The sequence below is a fragment of the Capricornis sumatraensis genome, chromosome 1, assembly GCF_032405125.1.
Source record: "Capricornis sumatraensis isolate serow.1 chromosome 1, serow.2, whole genome shotgun sequence".
Classification (NCBI taxonomy): domain Eukaryota; kingdom Metazoa; phylum Chordata; class Mammalia; order Artiodactyla; family Bovidae; genus Capricornis; species Capricornis sumatraensis.
The window spans coordinates 263,286,091-263,305,590 of NC_091069.1; the positions used below are offsets into that span (position 1 = coordinate 263,286,091).

At 42.1% G+C, this 19,500-nt stretch overlaps 1 protein-coding gene across 3 annotated transcripts; it reads right to left on the minus strand.

Annotated features, from left to right (window-relative positions):
* Positions 1-841: 841 nt before the first annotated feature.
* Positions 842-18,907, minus strand: SGO1 (shugoshin 1). Of its 3 annotated transcripts, none has more exons than XM_068982113.1 (7): positions 18,769-18,907; positions 18,493-18,686; positions 14,478-14,572; positions 12,796-12,851; positions 12,237-12,287; positions 1,422-1,614; positions 842-1,206 (listed from the first exon to the last, which is right to left on the minus strand). In XM_068982113.1, exons 1-7 carry the CDS (start codon positions 18,905-18,907, stop codon positions 1,104-1,106), a joined length of 831 nt encoding a protein of 276 aa, XP_068838214.1. In that variant the 3' UTR covers positions 842-1,103. The 3 variants fall into 3 exon arrangements, with proteins under 3 accessions (XP_068838214.1, XP_068838205.1, XP_068838221.1); XM_068982104.1 differs by having other exon boundaries at positions 11,499-12,287; XM_068982120.1 differs by lacking the exon at positions 12,237-12,287.
* Between the last annotated feature and the right edge of the window lie 593 nt (positions 18,908-19,500).

A 19,500-nucleotide genomic window follows, 5' to 3' on the forward strand; every position in this document is an offset into this window, starting at 1 on the left:
AGACATATATAAAAGCATGAGCTTCAAACTCTCAGAACTGAACTCTCGCTGAATTTACTTTTTTCTTAGAAAGGTAGATTCTATTCTTTAATTAGGAACCTTGAGGAAATGAAGTCACACCAGGATTTACAGGCAGAGGCAGAGACCCCAAGCCAGCTGATCCTCCCCGGGCAGGCTGGAGCAGTTAAACCAGGCCAGACCCACTTCAGCGCGGGCCGCCGTCTACTCTCCACATCGGGGTCCCAGGTTGGCTGGGTCGCAAACTGGCTTCACATCACCTGAGGCCCTGACTCGAGTGAATTCACGGCTTCGGGTTTGAGCATGCGTCACTTCTGCCACTGGAGTGTCCCTCAGCCATGGACTTAGGAATTTTATCAAATGGACAAAAAAGGCCTTGGCTTTCACACATTTAGCATTTGGCATTTCTGACTAAACAAGGCATTATTCTGACAGGCCAGGACACAATGATTTGTGGCTTTGCTAACGCATCGCTTTCAACAACAGGCATGTAGCGCTGTGGGTTTAGAGGCAGTTGCTTGCCCAGTCCCTGAGCCTAAGCAACCTCCAGTTCTCTAATCACTATCTCATACACATTCTGTCTGAAAAAATCAAATACAGCGATGGTATAAGGAACCCACAAACAGCTTAGCGCATACTCTGCTGTGAATGACAAGGGTTCATTTTATTCAAACACTGTACAAAGAGTTTCAAAAGATCTTCAGTCTGTCTTCAAAAATTCATTCAAAAAAGATGCCTTATAATGAAAACATCTTAATTTGAAGAAACATGACTAATTTCCCAATGTTGGTATAAGATAACGTCAATTAAATTTTAGGCAATATAAAAAAATCTAAACTATGATAGTGCTTCAGTCCAATTTATAGCTAGAAGAAAAATAAACCAAATGTATCAAAGGTCTAAGAAGACACATCACTTCTGGCACAGTTTTGAAGACATGGTCTTGATCTATAGTCTTGTCAAGAGAATATTCTACAGCAATAGTTCAACCATCTGAATACTTTTACAGATTCCCTCTTGGCGCCACAGAATCGGGTGTAGGATGAATTTCAACAGCATCTAACCCAGGCTTCATTGTACTTGCTTCACGTTTTTTTTTTAGAACAGTGTCTGGAATCTTTTTTCTGCTTGAAAATAGGCGAATTCAAGAAACACAGATCTGTGAAAGGGTCCCCTCTCCTCAGCTTCCTGGAAGAGCAAAGAGAACTCTTAAGCATGGCGATAAGCACCCCAGCACTAGCTCACTCTTCAGTGTGCTGCAGATCGTGCCACTGCTAATACTCTCACTTCAGGGTTTCATCAAAATGGTGTATTTCAAATAAGCTCACCCTTTAATGAAGCGCTGTAACCTTACTCTCCCAGGTGTGTCATTAAAAGTGAATTCCCACAAGCCAAATACTTACGAAGCGAGCGTGGGTTCCTTATAGTTCACGACAGCGGCGGTGCACCGGCGTTTACGTAAAGACACTGGTGGGCTTTCGACGTTCTTCTTTGGAGAAAGAGAGAGCTTTCTGGTTTTCATCACAGGATACAAAGGGACATTCGTGATATCCTTCAGGCTAAAATGAGGCGACTGGTGAGTTTCAGGCAGTGCACCTACAAAAACAACTTTTATTGAGGACGGTTCCAAAACCCAGACAGACAGGGACTAAAGCCACGCGGTCACACACCTTCAATGCACCCAAAATCTGCAGAGGACTCATTCTACAAGGCCATCCTCACCCTGACACCAAAATCAGACAAAGATACCATGGAAAAAGAAAACCACAGGCCAATATCACTGATGAACACAGATGCAAAACTCCTCCACAAAATTCTGGCAAACAGAATCCAACAATACTTTGAAAGGATCAGGCCTTCCCGGTGGCTCCTGTAATGCAGGAGATGCAGGTTCAATCCCTGGGTGGGGAAGAGCCCCTGGAGGAGGAAATGGCAACCTATTTACGATAAGAAACTCTCCAGAAAGCAGGCTTAGAAGGAACACACCTCAACATAATAAAGGCCATATACAACAAACCCACAGCAAACATTATTCTCAACAGTGAGAAACTGAGAGCATTTCCTCTAATATCGGGAACGAGACAGGCTGCCCATTTTCGCCATGATTATTCAACATACTTGTGGAAGTTCTGGCCACAGCAATCAGAGAGGAAAAAGAAAGAAACCCAAATGAGAAAAGAAGTAAAACTCTATCTGCAGGGAGATGATACTATACATGGAAAACCCTAAAGATTCCACCATAAAATTACTAGAGCTAATCAATGAATATACAAAGTTGTAGCATAAAAAACTAGCACAGAAATCCCTTGAATTCATACACACTAACAATGAAAAATCAGAAAGAGAAATTAAGGAAACAATTCCATTCACCACTGCAACGAAAAGAGTACCGAGGAATAAACCTACCTAAGGAAACAAAAGTCCTGTTATGCAAAAAACTATAACACTGATGAATGAAATCAAACATGACACACACAAATGGAGAGACACAGCCTGTTCTTGGGTTAGAAGAACAATATTGTGAGAAATGACTATACTACCCACGGTGATCCGAGCCTATGTCCCAACCAGTAACGCTGAAGAAGCTGAAGTTGAACAGTTCTATGAAGACCTACAGGACCCTTTAAAACTAACACCCAAAAAAGATGTCCTTTTCATAGGGGACAGGAATGCAAAAGTAGGAAGTCAAGAAACACCTGGAGTAACAGGCAAATTTGGCCTTGGAATGCGGAATGAAGCAGGGCAAAGACTAAATGAGTTTTGCCAAGAGAAGGCACTGGTCATAGCAAACACCCTCTTCCAACAACACAAGAGAAGACTCTACACATGGACATCACCAGATGGTCAACACTGAAATCAGAGATTATATTCTTTACAGCCAAAGATGGAGAAGCTATATACAGTCAACAAAAACAAGACTGGGAGCTGACTGTGGCTCAGATCATGAACTCCTTATTGCCAAATTCAGACTTAAATTGAAGAAAGTAGGGAAAACCGCTAGACCATTCAGGTATGACCTAAATCAAATCCCTTATGATTATACAGTGGAAGTGAGAAATAGATTTAAGGGCCTAGATCTGATAGAAAGAGTGCCTGATGAACTATGGAAGGGATCAAGACCATCCCCATGGAAAAGAAATGCAAAAAAGCAAAATGGCTGTCTGGGGAGGCCTTACAAATAGCTGCGAAAAGAAAAGGGGCAAAAAGCAAAGGAGAAAAGCAAAGATATAAGCATCTGAATGCAGAGTTCCACAGAATAGCAAGAGGAGATAAGAAAGCCTTCTTCAGCGATCAATGCAAAGAAATAGAGGAAAACAACAGAATGGGAAAACTAGAGATCTCTTCAAGAAAATCAGAGATACCAAGGGAACATTTCATGAAAAGATAGGCTCAATCAAGGACAGAAATGGTATGGACCTAACAGAAGCAGAAGATATTAAGAAGAGCTGGCAAGAATACACAGAAGAACTGTATAAAACAGATCTTCACGACCCGGATAATCACGATGGTGTGATCACTCACCTAGAGCCAGACATCTGGAATGTGAAGTCAAGTGGGTCTTAGGAAGCATCACTACGAACAAAGCTAGTGGAGGTGATGGCATTCCAGTTGAGCTGTTTCAAATCCTGAAAGATGATGCTGTGAAAGTGCTGCACTCAATATGCCAGCAAATTTGGAAAACTCAGCAGTGGCCACAGGACTGGAAAGGTCAGTTTTCATTCCAATCCCAAAGAAAGGCCATGCCAAAGAATGCTCAAACTACCGCACAATTGTACTCATCTCACACGCTAGTAAAGCAATGCTCAAAATTCTTCAGCAATACGTGAACTGTGAACTTCCAGATGTTCAAGCTGGTTTTAGAAAAGGCAGAGGAACCAGAGATCAAATTGCCAACGTCCACTGGATCATCGAAAAAGCAAGAGAGTTCCAGAAAAACATCTATTTCTGCTTTATTGACTATGCCAAAGCCTTTGACTGTGTGGATCACAATAAACTGTGGAAAATTCTGAAAGAGATGGGAATACCAGACCACCTGACCTGCCTCTTGAGAAATCTGTATGCAGATCAGGAAGCAACGGTTAGAAGTGGACATGGAATAACAGACTGGTTCCAAATAGGAAAAGGAGTACGTCAAGGCTGTATATTGTCACCCTGCTTATTTAACTTCTATGCAGAGTACATCATGAGAAATGGACTGGAAGAAGCACAAACTGGAATCAAGATTGCCGGGAGAAATATCAATAACCTCAGATATGCAGATGACACCACCCTTATGGCAGAAAGTGAAGAGGAACTAAAAAGCCTCTTGATGAGAGTGAAAGAGGACAGCGAAAAAGTTGGCTTAAAGCTCAACATTCAGAAAACGAAGATCATGGCATCTGGTCCCATCACTTCATGGGAAATAGATGGGGAAACAGTGGAAACAGTGTCAGACTTTATTTTGGGGGGCTGCAAAATCACTGCAGATGGTGACTGAAGCCATGAAATTAAAAGACGCTTACTCCTTGGAAGGAAAGCTATGACAAACTAGACAGCATATTAAAAAGCAGAGGCATTACTTTGCCAACAAAGGTCCGTCTAGTCAAGGCTATGGTTTTTCCTGTGGTCATGTATGGATGTGAGAGTTGGACTGTGAAAAAGGCTGAGTGCCAAAGAATTGATGCTTTTGAGCTGTGGTGTTGGAGAAGACTCTTGAGAGTCCCTTGGACTGCAAGGAGATCCAACCAGTCCATTCTGAAGGAGATCAGCCCTGGGATTCCTTTGGAAGGAATGATGCTAAAGCTGAAACTCCAGGACTTTGGCCACCTCATGCGAAGAGTTGACTCATTGGAAAAGACTCTGATGCTGGGAGGGATTGGGGGCAGGAGGAGAAGGGGACGACAAAGCATGAGATGGCTGGATGGCATCATGGACTCGATGGACGTGAGTCAGAGTGAACTCTGGGACAGGGATGGACAGGGAGGCCTGGCGTGTTGCGATTCATGGGGTTGCAAAGAGTCCAACACAACTGAGCGACTGAACTGAACTACCATTTTTATTTTTCACAGAACAGAAAATTTCATAATTTATATGGAAACACAAAAGTCCCCAAATAGCCAAAGCGATCTTGAGAAAGAAGAATGGAGCTGGAAGAATCAACCTTCTTGACTTCAGACTATACTACAAAACTACAGTCATCAAGCCAATACGGTCAGTCAGTTCAGTTCAGTCAAACCTACGCACCCATGGGTACCTTTTTTTGACAAAGGAGGCAAGAATACACAATAGAGAAAAGACAGCCTCTTCAACAAGTGGTGCTGGGAAAACCTGACAGCGACATGTCAAAGAATGAAACTAGAACACCTTCTAATACCATCTGTCCATGGGATTCTCCAGGCAAGCATACTGGAGTGGATTGCCGTTTCCTTCTCCAGAGGATCTCCCTGACACAGGGATCAAATCCAGGTTTCTCAGCTTGCAGGCAGATTCTTTTGTCTGAGCCACCAGAGAAGCCCTTCTAATACCATACAAATAAAATACACTCAAAATAGATTAAAGATTTAAATATAAGGCCACAAAGTATAAAGCTCTTAGAGGAAAATATAGGCAGTACACTCATTGACATACATCACAGCAAGATCCTCTGTGACCCACTTCCCAGAGTAATGGAAATAAAAACAAAAGGAAACAAATGGGGCTTAATAAAACTTAAAAGCTTTTGCACAGCAAAGTGAGTCACTCAGTTGTGTCCGACTCTTTGTGACCCCATAGAGTTCTCCAGGCCAGAATACTGGAGTGGGTAACCATTCCCTTCTCCAGGGGATCTTCCTAACCCAGGTCTCCTGTACTGCAGGCAGATTCTTCACCAGCTGAGCCACCAGGGAAGCCCAAGAATCCTGGAGGATGTAGCCTATCCCTTCTCCAGGCGATCTTTCTGACCCAGGAATCAAACCAGGGTCACCTGCATTGCAGGAGGATTCTTTACCAGCTGAGCTACCAGGGAAGCCCTCTGAAGGGCATAGCAATGGAAACGATAAACAAGATTAAAAGACAACCCTCAGAATGAAAAAAAATAATTGCAAACAAAACTGACAAAGGATTAATCTGCAAAATATACAAGCAGCTCACACAGCTCAATACCAGAAAAACAGAAGACGTAAACAGACTTTCCTCTAAAGACGATATAAACAGATGGCCAGCAAACGCCCAAGAAGATTCTCGACATGCTCATGATCAGAGTGCGGTACCACTGCACGCCAGGCAGAAAGGCCATCATTAAAAAATCTATAACCAATACATTCTGCAGAGATGTGGAGAAAAGGGAACCCTCTTGCACTGTTGGGAATGTAACCTTACACAGCCACATACAAAGAGCAGTATGGAGCCTGCTTTAAAAACTAGGGATAGAGCTACCACATGATCCAGCAATCCCACTAGTGGGCTATACCCTGAGGAAACCGTGATTGGGAAAGAGATGCATGCACCCCAGTGTTCACCACAGCACTTTCTGCAGTAGCTGGGACATGGAAGCAGCCTAGATGTTCATCAACAGATGAATGGATACAGAAATTGTGGTACAAGATGATCCTGTGAAAGTGCTGCACTCAATATGCCAGCAAATTTGGAAAACTCAGCAGTGGCCACAGGACTGGAAAAGGTCAGTTTTCACTCCAATCCCAAAGAAAGGCAATGCCAAAGAATGCTCAAACTACTGCACAATTGCACTCATCTCACACGCTAGTAAAGTAATGCTCAAAATTCTCCAAGCCAGGCCTCAGCAATACGTGAACCATGAACTTCCAGATGTTCAAGCTGGTTTTAGAAAAGGCAGAGGAACCAGAGATCAAATTGCCAACATCCGCTGGATCATCGAAAAAGCAAGAGAGTTCCAGAAAAACATCTATTTCTGCTTTATTGACTATGCCAAAGCCTTTGACTGTGTGGATCACAATAAACTGTGGAAAATTCTGAAAGAGATGGGAATACCAGACCACCTGACCTGCCTCTTGAGAAACCTGTATGCAGGTCAGGAAGCAACAGTTAGAACTGGACATGGAACAACAGACTGTTTCCAAATAGGAAAGGGGGTACGTCAAGGCTGGATACTGTCACCCTGCTTATTTAACTTCTATGCAGAGTACATCATGAGAAACACTGGGCTGGAAGAAGCACAAGCTGGAATCAAGATTGCCAGGAGAAATATCAATAACCTCAGATATGCAGATGACACCACCCTTATGGCAGAAAGTGAAGAGGAGCTAAAAAGCCTCTTGATGGAAGTGAAAGAGGAGAGTGAAAAAGTTGGCTTAAAGCTCAACATTCAGAAAACGAAGATCATGGCATCTGGTCCCATCACTTCATGGGAAATAGATGGGGAAACAGTGGAAACAGTGTCAGACTTTATTTTGGGGGGCTCCAAAATCACTGCAGATGGTGACTGCAGCCATGAAATTAAAAGACGCTTACTCCTTGGAAGGAAAGCTATGACAAACTAGACAGCATATTAAAAAGCAGAGACATTACTTTGCCAACAAAGGTCCGTCTAGTCAAGGCTATGGTTTTTCCCGTGGTCATGTATGGATGTGAGAGTTGTACTATAAAGAAAGCTGATCGCCGAAGAATTGATGCTTTTGAACTGTGGTGTTGGAGAAGACTCTTGAGAGTCCCTTGGACTGCAAGGAGATCCAACCAGTCCATTCTAAAGGAGATCAGTCCTGGGTGTTCCTTGGAAGGACTGATGCTAAAGCTGTAACTCCAATACTTTGGCCAGCTCATGCAAAGAGTTGACTCACTGGAAAAGACTGTGATGCTGGGAGGGATTAGGGGCAGGAGGAGAAGGGGACAACAGAGGATGAGATGGCTGGATGGCATCACCAACTTGATGGACATGGGTTTGGGTAAACTCCAGGAGATGGTGATGGACAGGGAAGCCCGGTGTGCTGCAATTCGTGGGGGTGCAAAGAGTTGGACACAACTGAACTGAACTGACCGATACCATTGAAAGTTACTCAGCCTTAAAATAGGACACATTTGAGTCAGTTAATGATGTGGTTGAACTTAGAGCCTAGTGTACAGAGTGACCTAAGAAAGATATTGTATACTGACACACGTGTATGGAATCTAGAAGGGTGGTACTGGTCAACTTATTTGCAGGGCAGCGATGGAGACAGACCTAGAGTACACGCTTGTGGGCGGTGTGGGAGGAGCTGAGAGCGGCAGGGAGACGCACATCAGCACGTGTGGACAGAGCGCGGCGCCAGTGCTCTCCGCAACCTAGCAGGTGGGGTGGGCTGAGAGGTGCGCACGCGAGGGGGCCATGCGCACACCTGTGGGTGACTCATGCTGATGTGTGGCAGAAACCAGTACAATACTGTAAAGCAAGTCTCTTCAGTGAAAAAACTTTAAATACACAAAAGCCAGCATTTTATAGTATAGGTTTAAGAAACTTGCTCATCTTTTCCTCTCAGTATAACACTGAAATAATTATTGTGGCTGTGAAGAATTTACTAGAACAATAGCTTACTAAAAGTTCTTAAAAATTTAAAGAAAAAAAAGAAGATTCCTCCATGATAGCTGGGGCACAATGAATTAGTTTCAACTATGCAACTTCACTGAGTCACACCTTATTCTTTAGAATTATCCAGGTCTCAGTCCCTTCTAACTCCAAAGGTTATCACCAACTGACTTCTTACAGTCTCAGAAAGCCACTGAAGTGCATTCTATTCTCCACACAGTGTGAACGGAAAAACCCAAGTGAACTTTTTGGCCAACCAAATACTAAATAAAACAGAATTCTAAGTCATGGTCTCTGTGTAAACCAGGAGAAACGGGGTTCCCTCTAGTAAAGCTTTCCAGCTGGTGCTAGGAGTAAAGAATCCACCTGCCCAGGTAGGAGATGTGGGTTCGACCCCTGGGTATCCCCTGGAGGAAGAAACGGCAACCCATTCCAGTATTCCTGCCGGGAGAATCCCAGGACAGGGAAGACTGGCGGGCCACAGTCCACGGGGCCACAGAGTTGAAGACGACTGAGCATGCATGTGTGCTAATAAAGCTGGAAGATTAAAAAGTTACCCGAAGTTTTTCCTATAAGAAACATCCAAGTTATTCTACCTGGAGCTACATCTATATTGAGAGACAGGTACCCAGCACACAGTGAGACACTACAATGCAAATAATCTCTTAAAATTGCTTTAAAAAGCAAACGCTTTCCCAGGAAAAACTGAACTTTAACTGTAAAGTGATTTTATGTTTAATGATCATTGTTCAGGCTACCTGGGTTTCAGACATTCTGCCTTTCTTGTCTCTACATAAACAAATTGTATTATACTAATTATTCCAACTTTTGGTTTGGAAACTATGGTTAAACAACATCAGATCAGTTGCTATGTTCTGGAATAAAGCTTCTAAAACTTTTACCCGTATATCAATCTTCCAGGAAATTTGTTAAAAAGATACAGATTATGATTCAAGGATGTGGGGTATGGCATGAGATTCTGCTTTTCTAAGAAGTTTCCAGGTGATGCTGAAGGTCTGGGGACCAAACTGAGTTAACATTAGTGCTTTTTTTTCCTTTAAAAACTTATGAAAATTTAAGTACACAAAGATGGAGACAACAGTATGAGCCCCCATTTACTCAGCTTCAATAATTATCAACATTCGGCCAGTCTTGTTTGATTTACTCTAAAATCGTTACAGCATACTTCTTAAAAGAGATATTTGCATGCTACCAATGGGAAAACAGTGGAAACAGTGGCTGACTTTATTTTTTGGGGCTCCAAAATCACTGCAGATGGCGACTGTAGCCGTGAAATTAAAAGACGCTTACTCCTTGGAAGAAAAGTTATGACCAACCTAGACAGCCTATTAAAAAGCAGAGACATTACTTTGCCAACAAAGGTCCATCTCGTCAAGGCTATGGTTTTTCCAGTGGTCACGTATGGATGTGAGAGTTGGACTATAAAGAAAGCTGAGTGCTGAAGAATTGATGCTTTTGAACTGTGGTGTTGGAGAAGAGTGTTGAGAGTCCCTTGGACTGCAAGGACATCCAACCAGTCCATCCTAAAGGAGATCAACCCTGAATCTTCATTGGAAGGACTGAGGCTGAGACTGAAGCTCCAATACTTTGGCCACCTGATGCGAAGAACTGACTCACTGGAAAAGACCCTGATGCTGGGAAAGATTGAAGGCGGAGAAGGGGACAACAGAGGATGAGATAGTTGGATGGCATCACAGACTCAACAGATAGGAGTCTGAGTGAACTCCAGGAGTTGGTGATGAACAGGGAGGCCTGGCTTGCTACAGTCCATGGGGTCGCAAAGAGTTGGATACCACTGAGCTACTGAACTGAACTGAAGCACCTAACTGGGCTTCCCTGGTGGCTGAGCTGGTAAAGAATCTGCCTGCAGTGCAGGAGACCTGGGTGCAATCCCTGGGTTGGGAAGATCCCCTGGAGAAGGGAACAGCTACCCACTCCAGTATTCTGGCCTGAAGAACTCCATGGAGTCCATGGGGTCACAAAGAGTCAGACACGACTGAGCGACTTTGACTTTTCACCACCTAACCAGAGGCTTCCTTGGTGGCCCAGACAGTAAAGAATCCGCCTGCAATGTAGGAGACCTGGGTTGGATCCCTCCATAGGGAAGATCCCTTGGAGAAGGGAATGGCAACCCACTTCAGTATTCTTTCCTGGAGAATCCCATGGATAGAGGAGTCTGGTGGGCTACAATTCACAGGGTCACAAAGAGTCAGATATAATTGACTAACACCATCATAACAATCCTAACAGTGCTGTCATGGGGATCAAATGAGCTAGCACAACAGCATTTTGAGAATGATAAAACTTGCCTGTTTATGTTCACACAGTAACTATTAATATAGTTCCCAGATGAGACTCTCTGTGGGCAGCAGCAGGCTGTATTGTCAATAGCTGGGCTACTTTCTGATCTAACCAAAAAAAGCAAGATTTTCTAAGCCACAGTTTTTAAATGTTTTACACGTCTTATAAAATACTACTAAGGAATTAAGGAAAAGGTTTTCTTGATCTTATTGGGCCACCTTCACTAAATAGAAAATTATTTTAAATTCTGGATCCTGTCAAGTTGACGATAGAGCAAAGTCATTAAAATTACAGGTTGCTGGATTTAATTTCAATTTCATTTTCAGGGGGATGTTTTGGGGGAGTGCATAATAGGCATTTAAATTCAACCTAACTCCACAACTTTCCCTGCTTTGGAAGGTTTCATTTACTCAAAGTGAAAACACTTTCTCCATGACAAGTACTGTTTGTTCTTAAAGAGGATTTAAATTAGCTTAAAGTATGTCAAAGCAACACACTGTGGTTTGCACCTCCAGTCCCCCACTATTTAATTTTCCCCAAAGAGACAGATGGTAAGTCTATAACCTCCTCCAGAGAAGCAGATGGCAAATGCTAGTATGTAAGTACCAGGAGTGATCCTTTATCATAAACATCAAGAGTGCAGGCCAGCAAGTAAATCACTTACCAGGAGGCGTCTCCGTTGTCTCAGAGCCCCCACGTCTCAGTGCTCGTTTAGGCCGAGGCCTGGGGACCGGACTCCTGGCTGATTCACTGCTGAGATCTGGACTGGACTTGCATGTGGGAACATAGAGGTCATCAGAATCATCTCCTGAACAGCTTGATTCACAGACGCTCACTTCAGAGTCATTGTTGGTTTCTTCTCTTGTAGCATCATTGCACACTTTTTGCCGGAAAGGAGTAAGGTGAACACCCTCTTCCAAATTAAAATTGTAAGCGTCACAGGAGGTGACAACTTCATTCAACTTTTTTTGGGAAACAGTTCTATTTCCACTTTTGCTCCCTTTACACTTCAATACAGAGTCTGACTTTCCCCTTTTGTCGGCTTTCTCTTTTCCTCTTCTTTCTTTGGCACCTCTGTGCTTACTTTTAGTTTGTTGTGATTTACAGTCATAAACGTCTTTCTTGGTTTTGGCAGATCGTCCTGGGTGAATGAGCCTTGGTGATAAGTAAACTTGACTCCTGTTGTATCGACAAACACTTTGTTCTACATTTTCAGGTATCCGTGTGTTTATTGGTGGGCCTACAAATCTAATCCTTTCTAGTTCCAGAGAGTCCTCTGACAAATGACTGATTCCAAAATCGTCCACAGCACTAGTATGACATGGACTGTGTATGTATTTCTTTAAACCACGACGGAGAGATATAGTTCTAGGTAAGACAATATCAGTTGACTTATCTTCACTTGAATCCAAATCAAATCCTGGTCTGTCTTGAGAAACAGTAGGTACTGGCTCTGAGAATTAAAAAAATAAATGAGAAAAACACGTTCACTTTATGGAAATTTAAATTAAGAATGTTAGAATTCAAAGTTAAAAATGGAACTAATGAAGATTCTTTCTGTAGTTTTCCATTTACTCGAAATGAATAAAAATCTGGGGAGCTTACTATTTACTTCCTTTTGACTGTCTGTACCTATATATTCCAAGGTTGTTACAAGGGTTAAGTAAGAAAATGTATGTTAAGTGCCCAACAGAGTGTAACACATAGTAGGCTCAGTAAACTGCAGCCACAGTTGTAACCAAGGTTTCTGACTACAGATTTGGAAAAATAAAAATGGATGGATTTTAAAACTCTTTTGTTATTCTGTGTAAAATAGATAGATATTTGCTTTGAGCAGAATACCAGATGAGCAGATTTTAAAAGGTAAAAAAAAAAACAAAAATTAGAGAAATTTAATTGCTACTTGTTCTCAAAGATCTCATTGTGCCTTAACAGTATTTTTAGATTTTCATCTGAATTACCTTCCACTTGGAATGATTCTTTTTGTCCTGGACAGTCAGCATCCTCAAGAACTTGCCTTAGAAAGTACCAATAAAAAACAAAAAACTTAAAAGTTATGCAATAAAAGAATTTAAGATTTTCTACAAAGTTTTTTTTCTTTTAGTAACATTTCATAATTCCATTCTATATCAGTATATCTGTTCTGTCTCAAAGGAAACCAAAAAACACTTATGATGATGACATGGAAGCAGGTCTGTTGTGACTGATACTCAACTCCCCCTAGGAGGAACACATCAAATTGAACAGTTTCTCCTGAACACTTTCCCTAACTCATCATTTTATTTTACTGGAGAAACAGCCAATCAGATTGATGCATAGACTACATTGCAAGAAGCTCAGTTAGATGCCTCTTCTGGAGCCTACTGTATCATTAGCCAAGCTGTGATTTTCTGTGGTCCAACATTCTTTTGTGGCATTTACCTACTGACTCCTCTGAATTCACACAGTTCACTTGCTTTAAAGAATTTTGTCCCTTTGGTTCATGGAATATGAAATTTCCATTTTTATGCTTTAATATGGCCATTTCATTCTAATTTTATTCTTTTTCTCTATACAGAATTTACCCTTCTAGACGTCAAAACTTAAGTACAAGTTGTGGAAACAGAGTAATAGCAACCAATCAATAACAGTTCTGGAAATCTTATAAAAATTCAATTACCTCATCTTACTTTTTGGCCATCACATAAATACTGCATCAGATCTTAATATTCAACAGTTTAAAAACTACTCATGATTAAAATTAATATGGGGACAGAAATCAATTAGTGATTACTTCCACAAGGAGAGGGTCACAAAGGCACAAACTCAAAAGGGACATGAAGGAATGGTTTATGACAGGAGCTCTCACCTGGGGACACTTAACCTGCCCACTCTCCCCTGGGTCCTCAGAATATCTGGCAATGTCTAGACACACGTTTGGTTCTTACAACTATTAGAGGGGGTTGCTATTGGCATTTGGTGGGTAGAGGCCGAGGATGCTGCTAAATGCCCACAGTGCTTAGGACCACACCCACAACAAAGAATGATCCAGTCCAAACAGTCAGCAGTGCTCAGCTGAGAAATCCTGGCCAGAGCAATGGCAATGCTCTGCACTCTAATCCAGGCTTCAGTTCACAGGCGTATATATCAGGCCAGCTCACTGCACTCTGTGAGATCTGTGCGTTTGACTAATTAATTTTATTTCAGTAATTCATAAGCAAACAAATAAAGTACCCTAATTCAAGAGAAGGAGTATATGAGGTCTGATGGTATTTCAGAACAAACTGGATAAGCAAGTCAGTGTGACGATTTGTTAACTATGGTAGTTTATTAGATTTCTTTTCTAAACCAGACTATTTGTGTTACTGGCAAAATAACCAACATTCGAATATCCAATTCTTAGAATAAAAACACGATACAAGAAAAATACAAATGAAGCTTCAAGAGAAGCTTCTTATCCCTAGACATCAAAAAGTAACTAAATAGAAGAAAGCTTTGGTGTGGCTACACAGGACAGAATTTCAACGTATCAAATTTTCTTAAATACATTCTTGAGAGAGTATCAGATTTCAAATACATGAATCAGTATGATGCTAATTTCCTTTCACAAATGGATCACAGTTAAATATTTACTGGTATTAATAATAATGAGTTTGATACTCACGGTAAATGCTTCACAAATAAATCTCTGGAGTTGCTGTCATTATTGGAGTCCATTCCACTTTTGGAGTCCATTCCAGAGGGACATAATTCTAGGTTCTGTTAATGTATTAAAACAAAGAAAACACTGGTACAACCAAAATATTCACAACAAAGCATTCATTTATTCAACAATAGCTACGTACGTACTGATGGTCTGCCATGGTCCCAGGGACTGTTCCAGGAACTGAATCCATAACTAGAAAGCAGAGTGAGTGCTACCCTCTTACAGCTTACAGGCCAGCATAGCGAGAGAAAACGTAGAAAAGCTAGTGGTCCTAAGTGCAGTGGAGGAAACGTTTACTCAGGGTGAAATGGCAGAGTGATGTCTGGAGGGCTTTTAGATGGGATGACTTTCATCTGAAATCTGAAGAAATGCAAAGAGCCAGGCACCTGAAGGAGAAGCACTGGGGATAGAAAGCACAATCATGATGTAGGAAAACCCTTGCTGTGTTTAGGAAAGGCGGCCAGTGGGGCTGGAACAGTCACAGGAAAGACCAGGAGGAGGTGGGCACACAGGGGCCAGACGACGCAGGGCCTGAGGGCCCTGAGTTTGGCATTTAGTCTAAGTGTGATGAGAAGTCTTTTTCTTTTTTTTCCAGAAAAAGACCAGTCTCTTGGTGGGTGACACAGGTTGGGTGTGGACCCCACGGCAGCTGCCCTCCTAAAAGGAGGCCTGCTCTTCTGGGCCCAGCTGGTTGGCTCTGGCTGGGGCTCGGGGGGGCCCGTGACACACACCGAGAAGTCATTTAAATATTAAGCAGGGAAGTAAAATGGTCTAAGTTTTAAAAAGATCAATGAGACCACTATGTGAAACACGGACTGAAAGGAGGCAAAGGCATAGGCAGCTGAGAAGGCATCAGTCAGTCAAGCAAGACACGGCCACCTGGGCTGAATCCTACAGTGTGAAGCGTCAGCCCAGAAGGTTTTGGGGTAACAAAGTGTGCTCACACTGAAGAGGGGTGGAGGTAGGGACCGTGCGCGAGAGGGAAGCTTCTTGCAGTTCTGACTTGAGCAAGCAGCTGGGCTGCCTTATTGAGCTGAGCGAGACTTCCAGAGGGCGGCAGAAGTCCACAGTATCTTTGGGAGGGGGAAGAAGTAGAGCTTCTACCTTGTACAAAGTATGTCTGAGATTCTTTAGAATACCTAAGGGAATGTATCAAGCAATAACCGTGTGTGTGTAGATCTCGAGCTACAGACCTGGAAGCCGGCGGCAGGCAGACGGCATCTAAGGCTATGGGACGGGATACAACGGGTCTAGGGCGGCTGATGTTAGGAGTGAAGCAGCCGCCAGCAAGAGAGACAGACGTGGGACGGTCAGAAAGGTGGACGAGATGATGATGGTGAGAAAGCTGACGTCAGAGCGCTTCCAGCAGAGCCATCCCTGTACCACAGTAGCACTTCAAGGCCAACAAGAAAGCAAAGTGGCCAAAGTTACTGACTTTGGAAACACAGAGGTTTTGGTGACCCAGATATACAGTGACAGCAGAATGGTGGGGTCAAAGTCTGACACAGAGTTCAAATGCGAATGGAAGCTGAGGAAGGGAAGACAGTAAGTGCTCTGTCCTCCTTGGAAAAGTTCTCCTGTAAATGGAAGCAGAGAAATGAGAGAGCAGACTGAGATCAGGAGAGGTTCCATTTCTTTTCTTTTCCTCTTAAGGTGAGAGAGATGCTAAAGCACATTGGTACGTAACTGGAACAACTGGGTAGAGGGAGATAAACGCTGGATGAGAGTGCAAACTTTCAGGAGCAAAGCCCTAGAGGAGGAGAAAAGAAGGGAATCGGATCACACAGGGAGGGACTGGCCTTGGATAGGAGCAGACACTTCGGCCAATGGCACCAGAAGGAAAAGGCGAGACAGTGTAGACCCAGGCAGATGTGTATAAATAGATGTGTGTCAGGGAAACAAGAGGCCCAGTCTGATTCCTTAAAAGTCATTCCAATGCAGTGCAGTTGTTTTATGAAATTTGTTGGACAGACAATATACAGACATAATGAATAGGTTGAACCTGTTCATCAGAAATAAAACTGGAAATTTAATCCTATTAATAAAACTTTTCAGTGATTATCAATACAGCTAATGTTCTAAAGCTAGCATTACTGAAGGTAAATAAAGGAGGATATTTAGAGATATAAAATTTTACAAGATCCATAATAAAACCTAAGAAATGCTATTGGTACTTTCTGATTAATTCTTAAAAGGCAAGATAATTATTGGTAGTCAAGAAATAAAAACATTCTTACTAAAGCATTTTAAGCTTCTCTATCACTACAAACTGACTTGGTAAACAAGGACGCACAAGTAGACGATGGCTGAGAGCAAGTGGCACATCAAAGGTGGCAGAAAACAAACTGATGTTTTAAATGCTAAGAATACTCTCACCGAGCAACTAATGCTTTTTATTACTAAAAAATCATTGATCAATGTCAAAAGGTCTATAATAAAAGAATTTTTCACCAGTTTTTGTGATTATCTTATTGAATATTCACTTGACACTATTCTGTGTGATTTCAGCAAAAATCTGAAAAGGGAAGAGGAAGATTCAAATGTCTTTGGAGAAATGTTTTTCCTCACTAGTTGACCAAACAAGAAAAAAAATTAGGAAAGATTACATTTTGAGGGAAAAAAAAATTTTTTTTTTAATAATCTAACCCTTACACAAAGGCTAAAAAGAAAAAAAAATCTAATCTTTACAGGTGATTCTCTATCACACTACAATGCATATATTGCATGTGTGTGTATACATTCTATGTATTATGCACAGAAGAGACATGGAGTCACCTTAGCTGCAGGGAAGCAAGAACCCTTTCACTGACCCCTCCTCTAGGTGGAGAGAGGACTTAACTCCTCTCTTGAGCCCGCCCCCCACCCTAAGCACTAGGCTCCGGCTTCTGCTGCCCTAGGTGCCAGCACAGCTGTCTTCACTGGTATGGCAAACAGACGGACACCTAAGTGTTTCCACATGACTTCTTTCTCTGCCCCATGGAGTTTCCCTGGCAGTGGCCTTTAGGAAGATGAGAGGAGAGACTGACCCAGAGAAGATCCTAAACCAAACTTTCTCCGTGTGTTGTTTTAGCTGGCCTTTCTAAACATCCCTGGACACAAACAGAATCAGATTAAAAAGCTGACAGCAAAATGTAAAGATATTTCTTGTTTGGCAGTTAATGTATAGTTGTCCTGAAGGAAATCAGTCCTGAATATTCACTGGAGGGACTGATGCTGAAGCTGAAACTCCTGTACTCTGGCCACCTGATGTGAAGAATTGATTCATTGGAAAAGACCCTGATGCTGGGAAAGATTGAAGGCGGGAGAAGGGGATGACAGAGGATAAGATGGTTGGATGGCATCACTGACTCGATGGACATGGGTTTGGGTAGACTCCGGCAGTTGGTGATGGACAGGAAGGCCTGGCGAGTTGCGGTTCATGGTGTTGCAGAGTTGGACACAACTGAGCGACTGAACTGATCTGTCCTAACTTAGCCAACTAGTAGGTAAAAATGATTCTCCATAAAGTACTCACCTCCTTCTCGTCTCCCCAATTAAGGCAGTCCTTAAATGACCCCACTGGTGTAGCGGAGCCACACAGGAGAGCTAAGACTGACGGCACTGACCAGCACTTCTGCACCACTTGGCGTCCACCACTGCTCCCAGGCCTTCAGCTCACCTGCCCTCCCTCTGACTCACTTTGCTGACCGTTCGAAGGGCCTGGCCATGCAAGAAGCTAAACTATTTCTTTTATGCCTTGTCTTGCTGCACTCTTTCGGAAGCAAGTCATAGGAGTGTCACCAGCATGCTTGAAGCATTCTTAACTGGCCACACGCAACTACGGGGCTAGAGCACTGAGAAAAGGCGTTCTGACCAACTCACGAATAACAGAGCCATCAGTACAGTTAAGGTGAAAAATACGACTGCTCTAAATTGCTAATTTAAGGCTTTAACATTTTCTTCCTAAGAAATCCAGCCTTCCCGATGAAAATACCTGAGCAGGTTCTTCTGTCTGTTGTGACATAAGTTTATTTTTCAGTGTGTACAGCTGATAGCTGAGGAAGTAACATTCTCTCCTCAGCTTTAAGATGACATCGTGGGCTTCTTTCAATTTGGACTTTTCATTTTCCAAAGCTAAGGCTAACATTCTGTTGTTGTCTTCATAGCTTAGCACTTTGGAAGTGTTGGCTAAAAGAAAACAAACATTTTTTTATCGGTAATTAAATCTAATCTTAAAAAGTGATGTACAGGAAGCATGAAAGTCTCTTACTGATTGCTTGGCATGGCGCAACGATCAAAGACTTCCGTTTAATCTCTGTCAAATTTTTACTCCTTTTCTCTTTTATTTGTTTCTTTATATCTTCAAGACTATCTTGAAAAGACTTTTTGAGGCATCTCTCCTTGGCCATCTTCTGCTCTAGGACTTTAAAAATAACAGAAATTATTTAATTTTTGAAGGGGTGGTATCAAATATAAAACAAAATTGAAAACACAGGCTGTCCATAAAAAATGATTAGAGCCTTTGTAACTGCAGAATCAGCCCCAAATAGGTAGCTAATCTGGTAATAACCTACATTTTGCAGCTTTTAAATTACATTAATATTTGTGGCACAATTTTATCCTCCTCAGGTACTCTATAGGGAAGGTTTAATCAATAAGATTTCCAACCTAAAGACTCTGTAATATGCCACTTATTAATTCTGTAACAAATACTGGGGGCTTACTATATACTAGGCACTATGATGGCATCAGTATTTTGCTACTAAATACAGACTACTTTGCATGAACACCTTTTGCCCTACATTGTACTTTGCAGATCTTAAAATTACCAAAAAAAAAAAAAAAAATTAGAGTTTCCTATGGCAATCTATATACATAAGTTTTCACTACAAAGCACATCTTCATCTCCTCTGAGTTTGTCAAATGTTTTCCTGAACCTTACATTTTCTCGAGTATTTTCTCCAGGCGTTCCTTATTTTCCTCTGGGCTCTTAAATACGGAT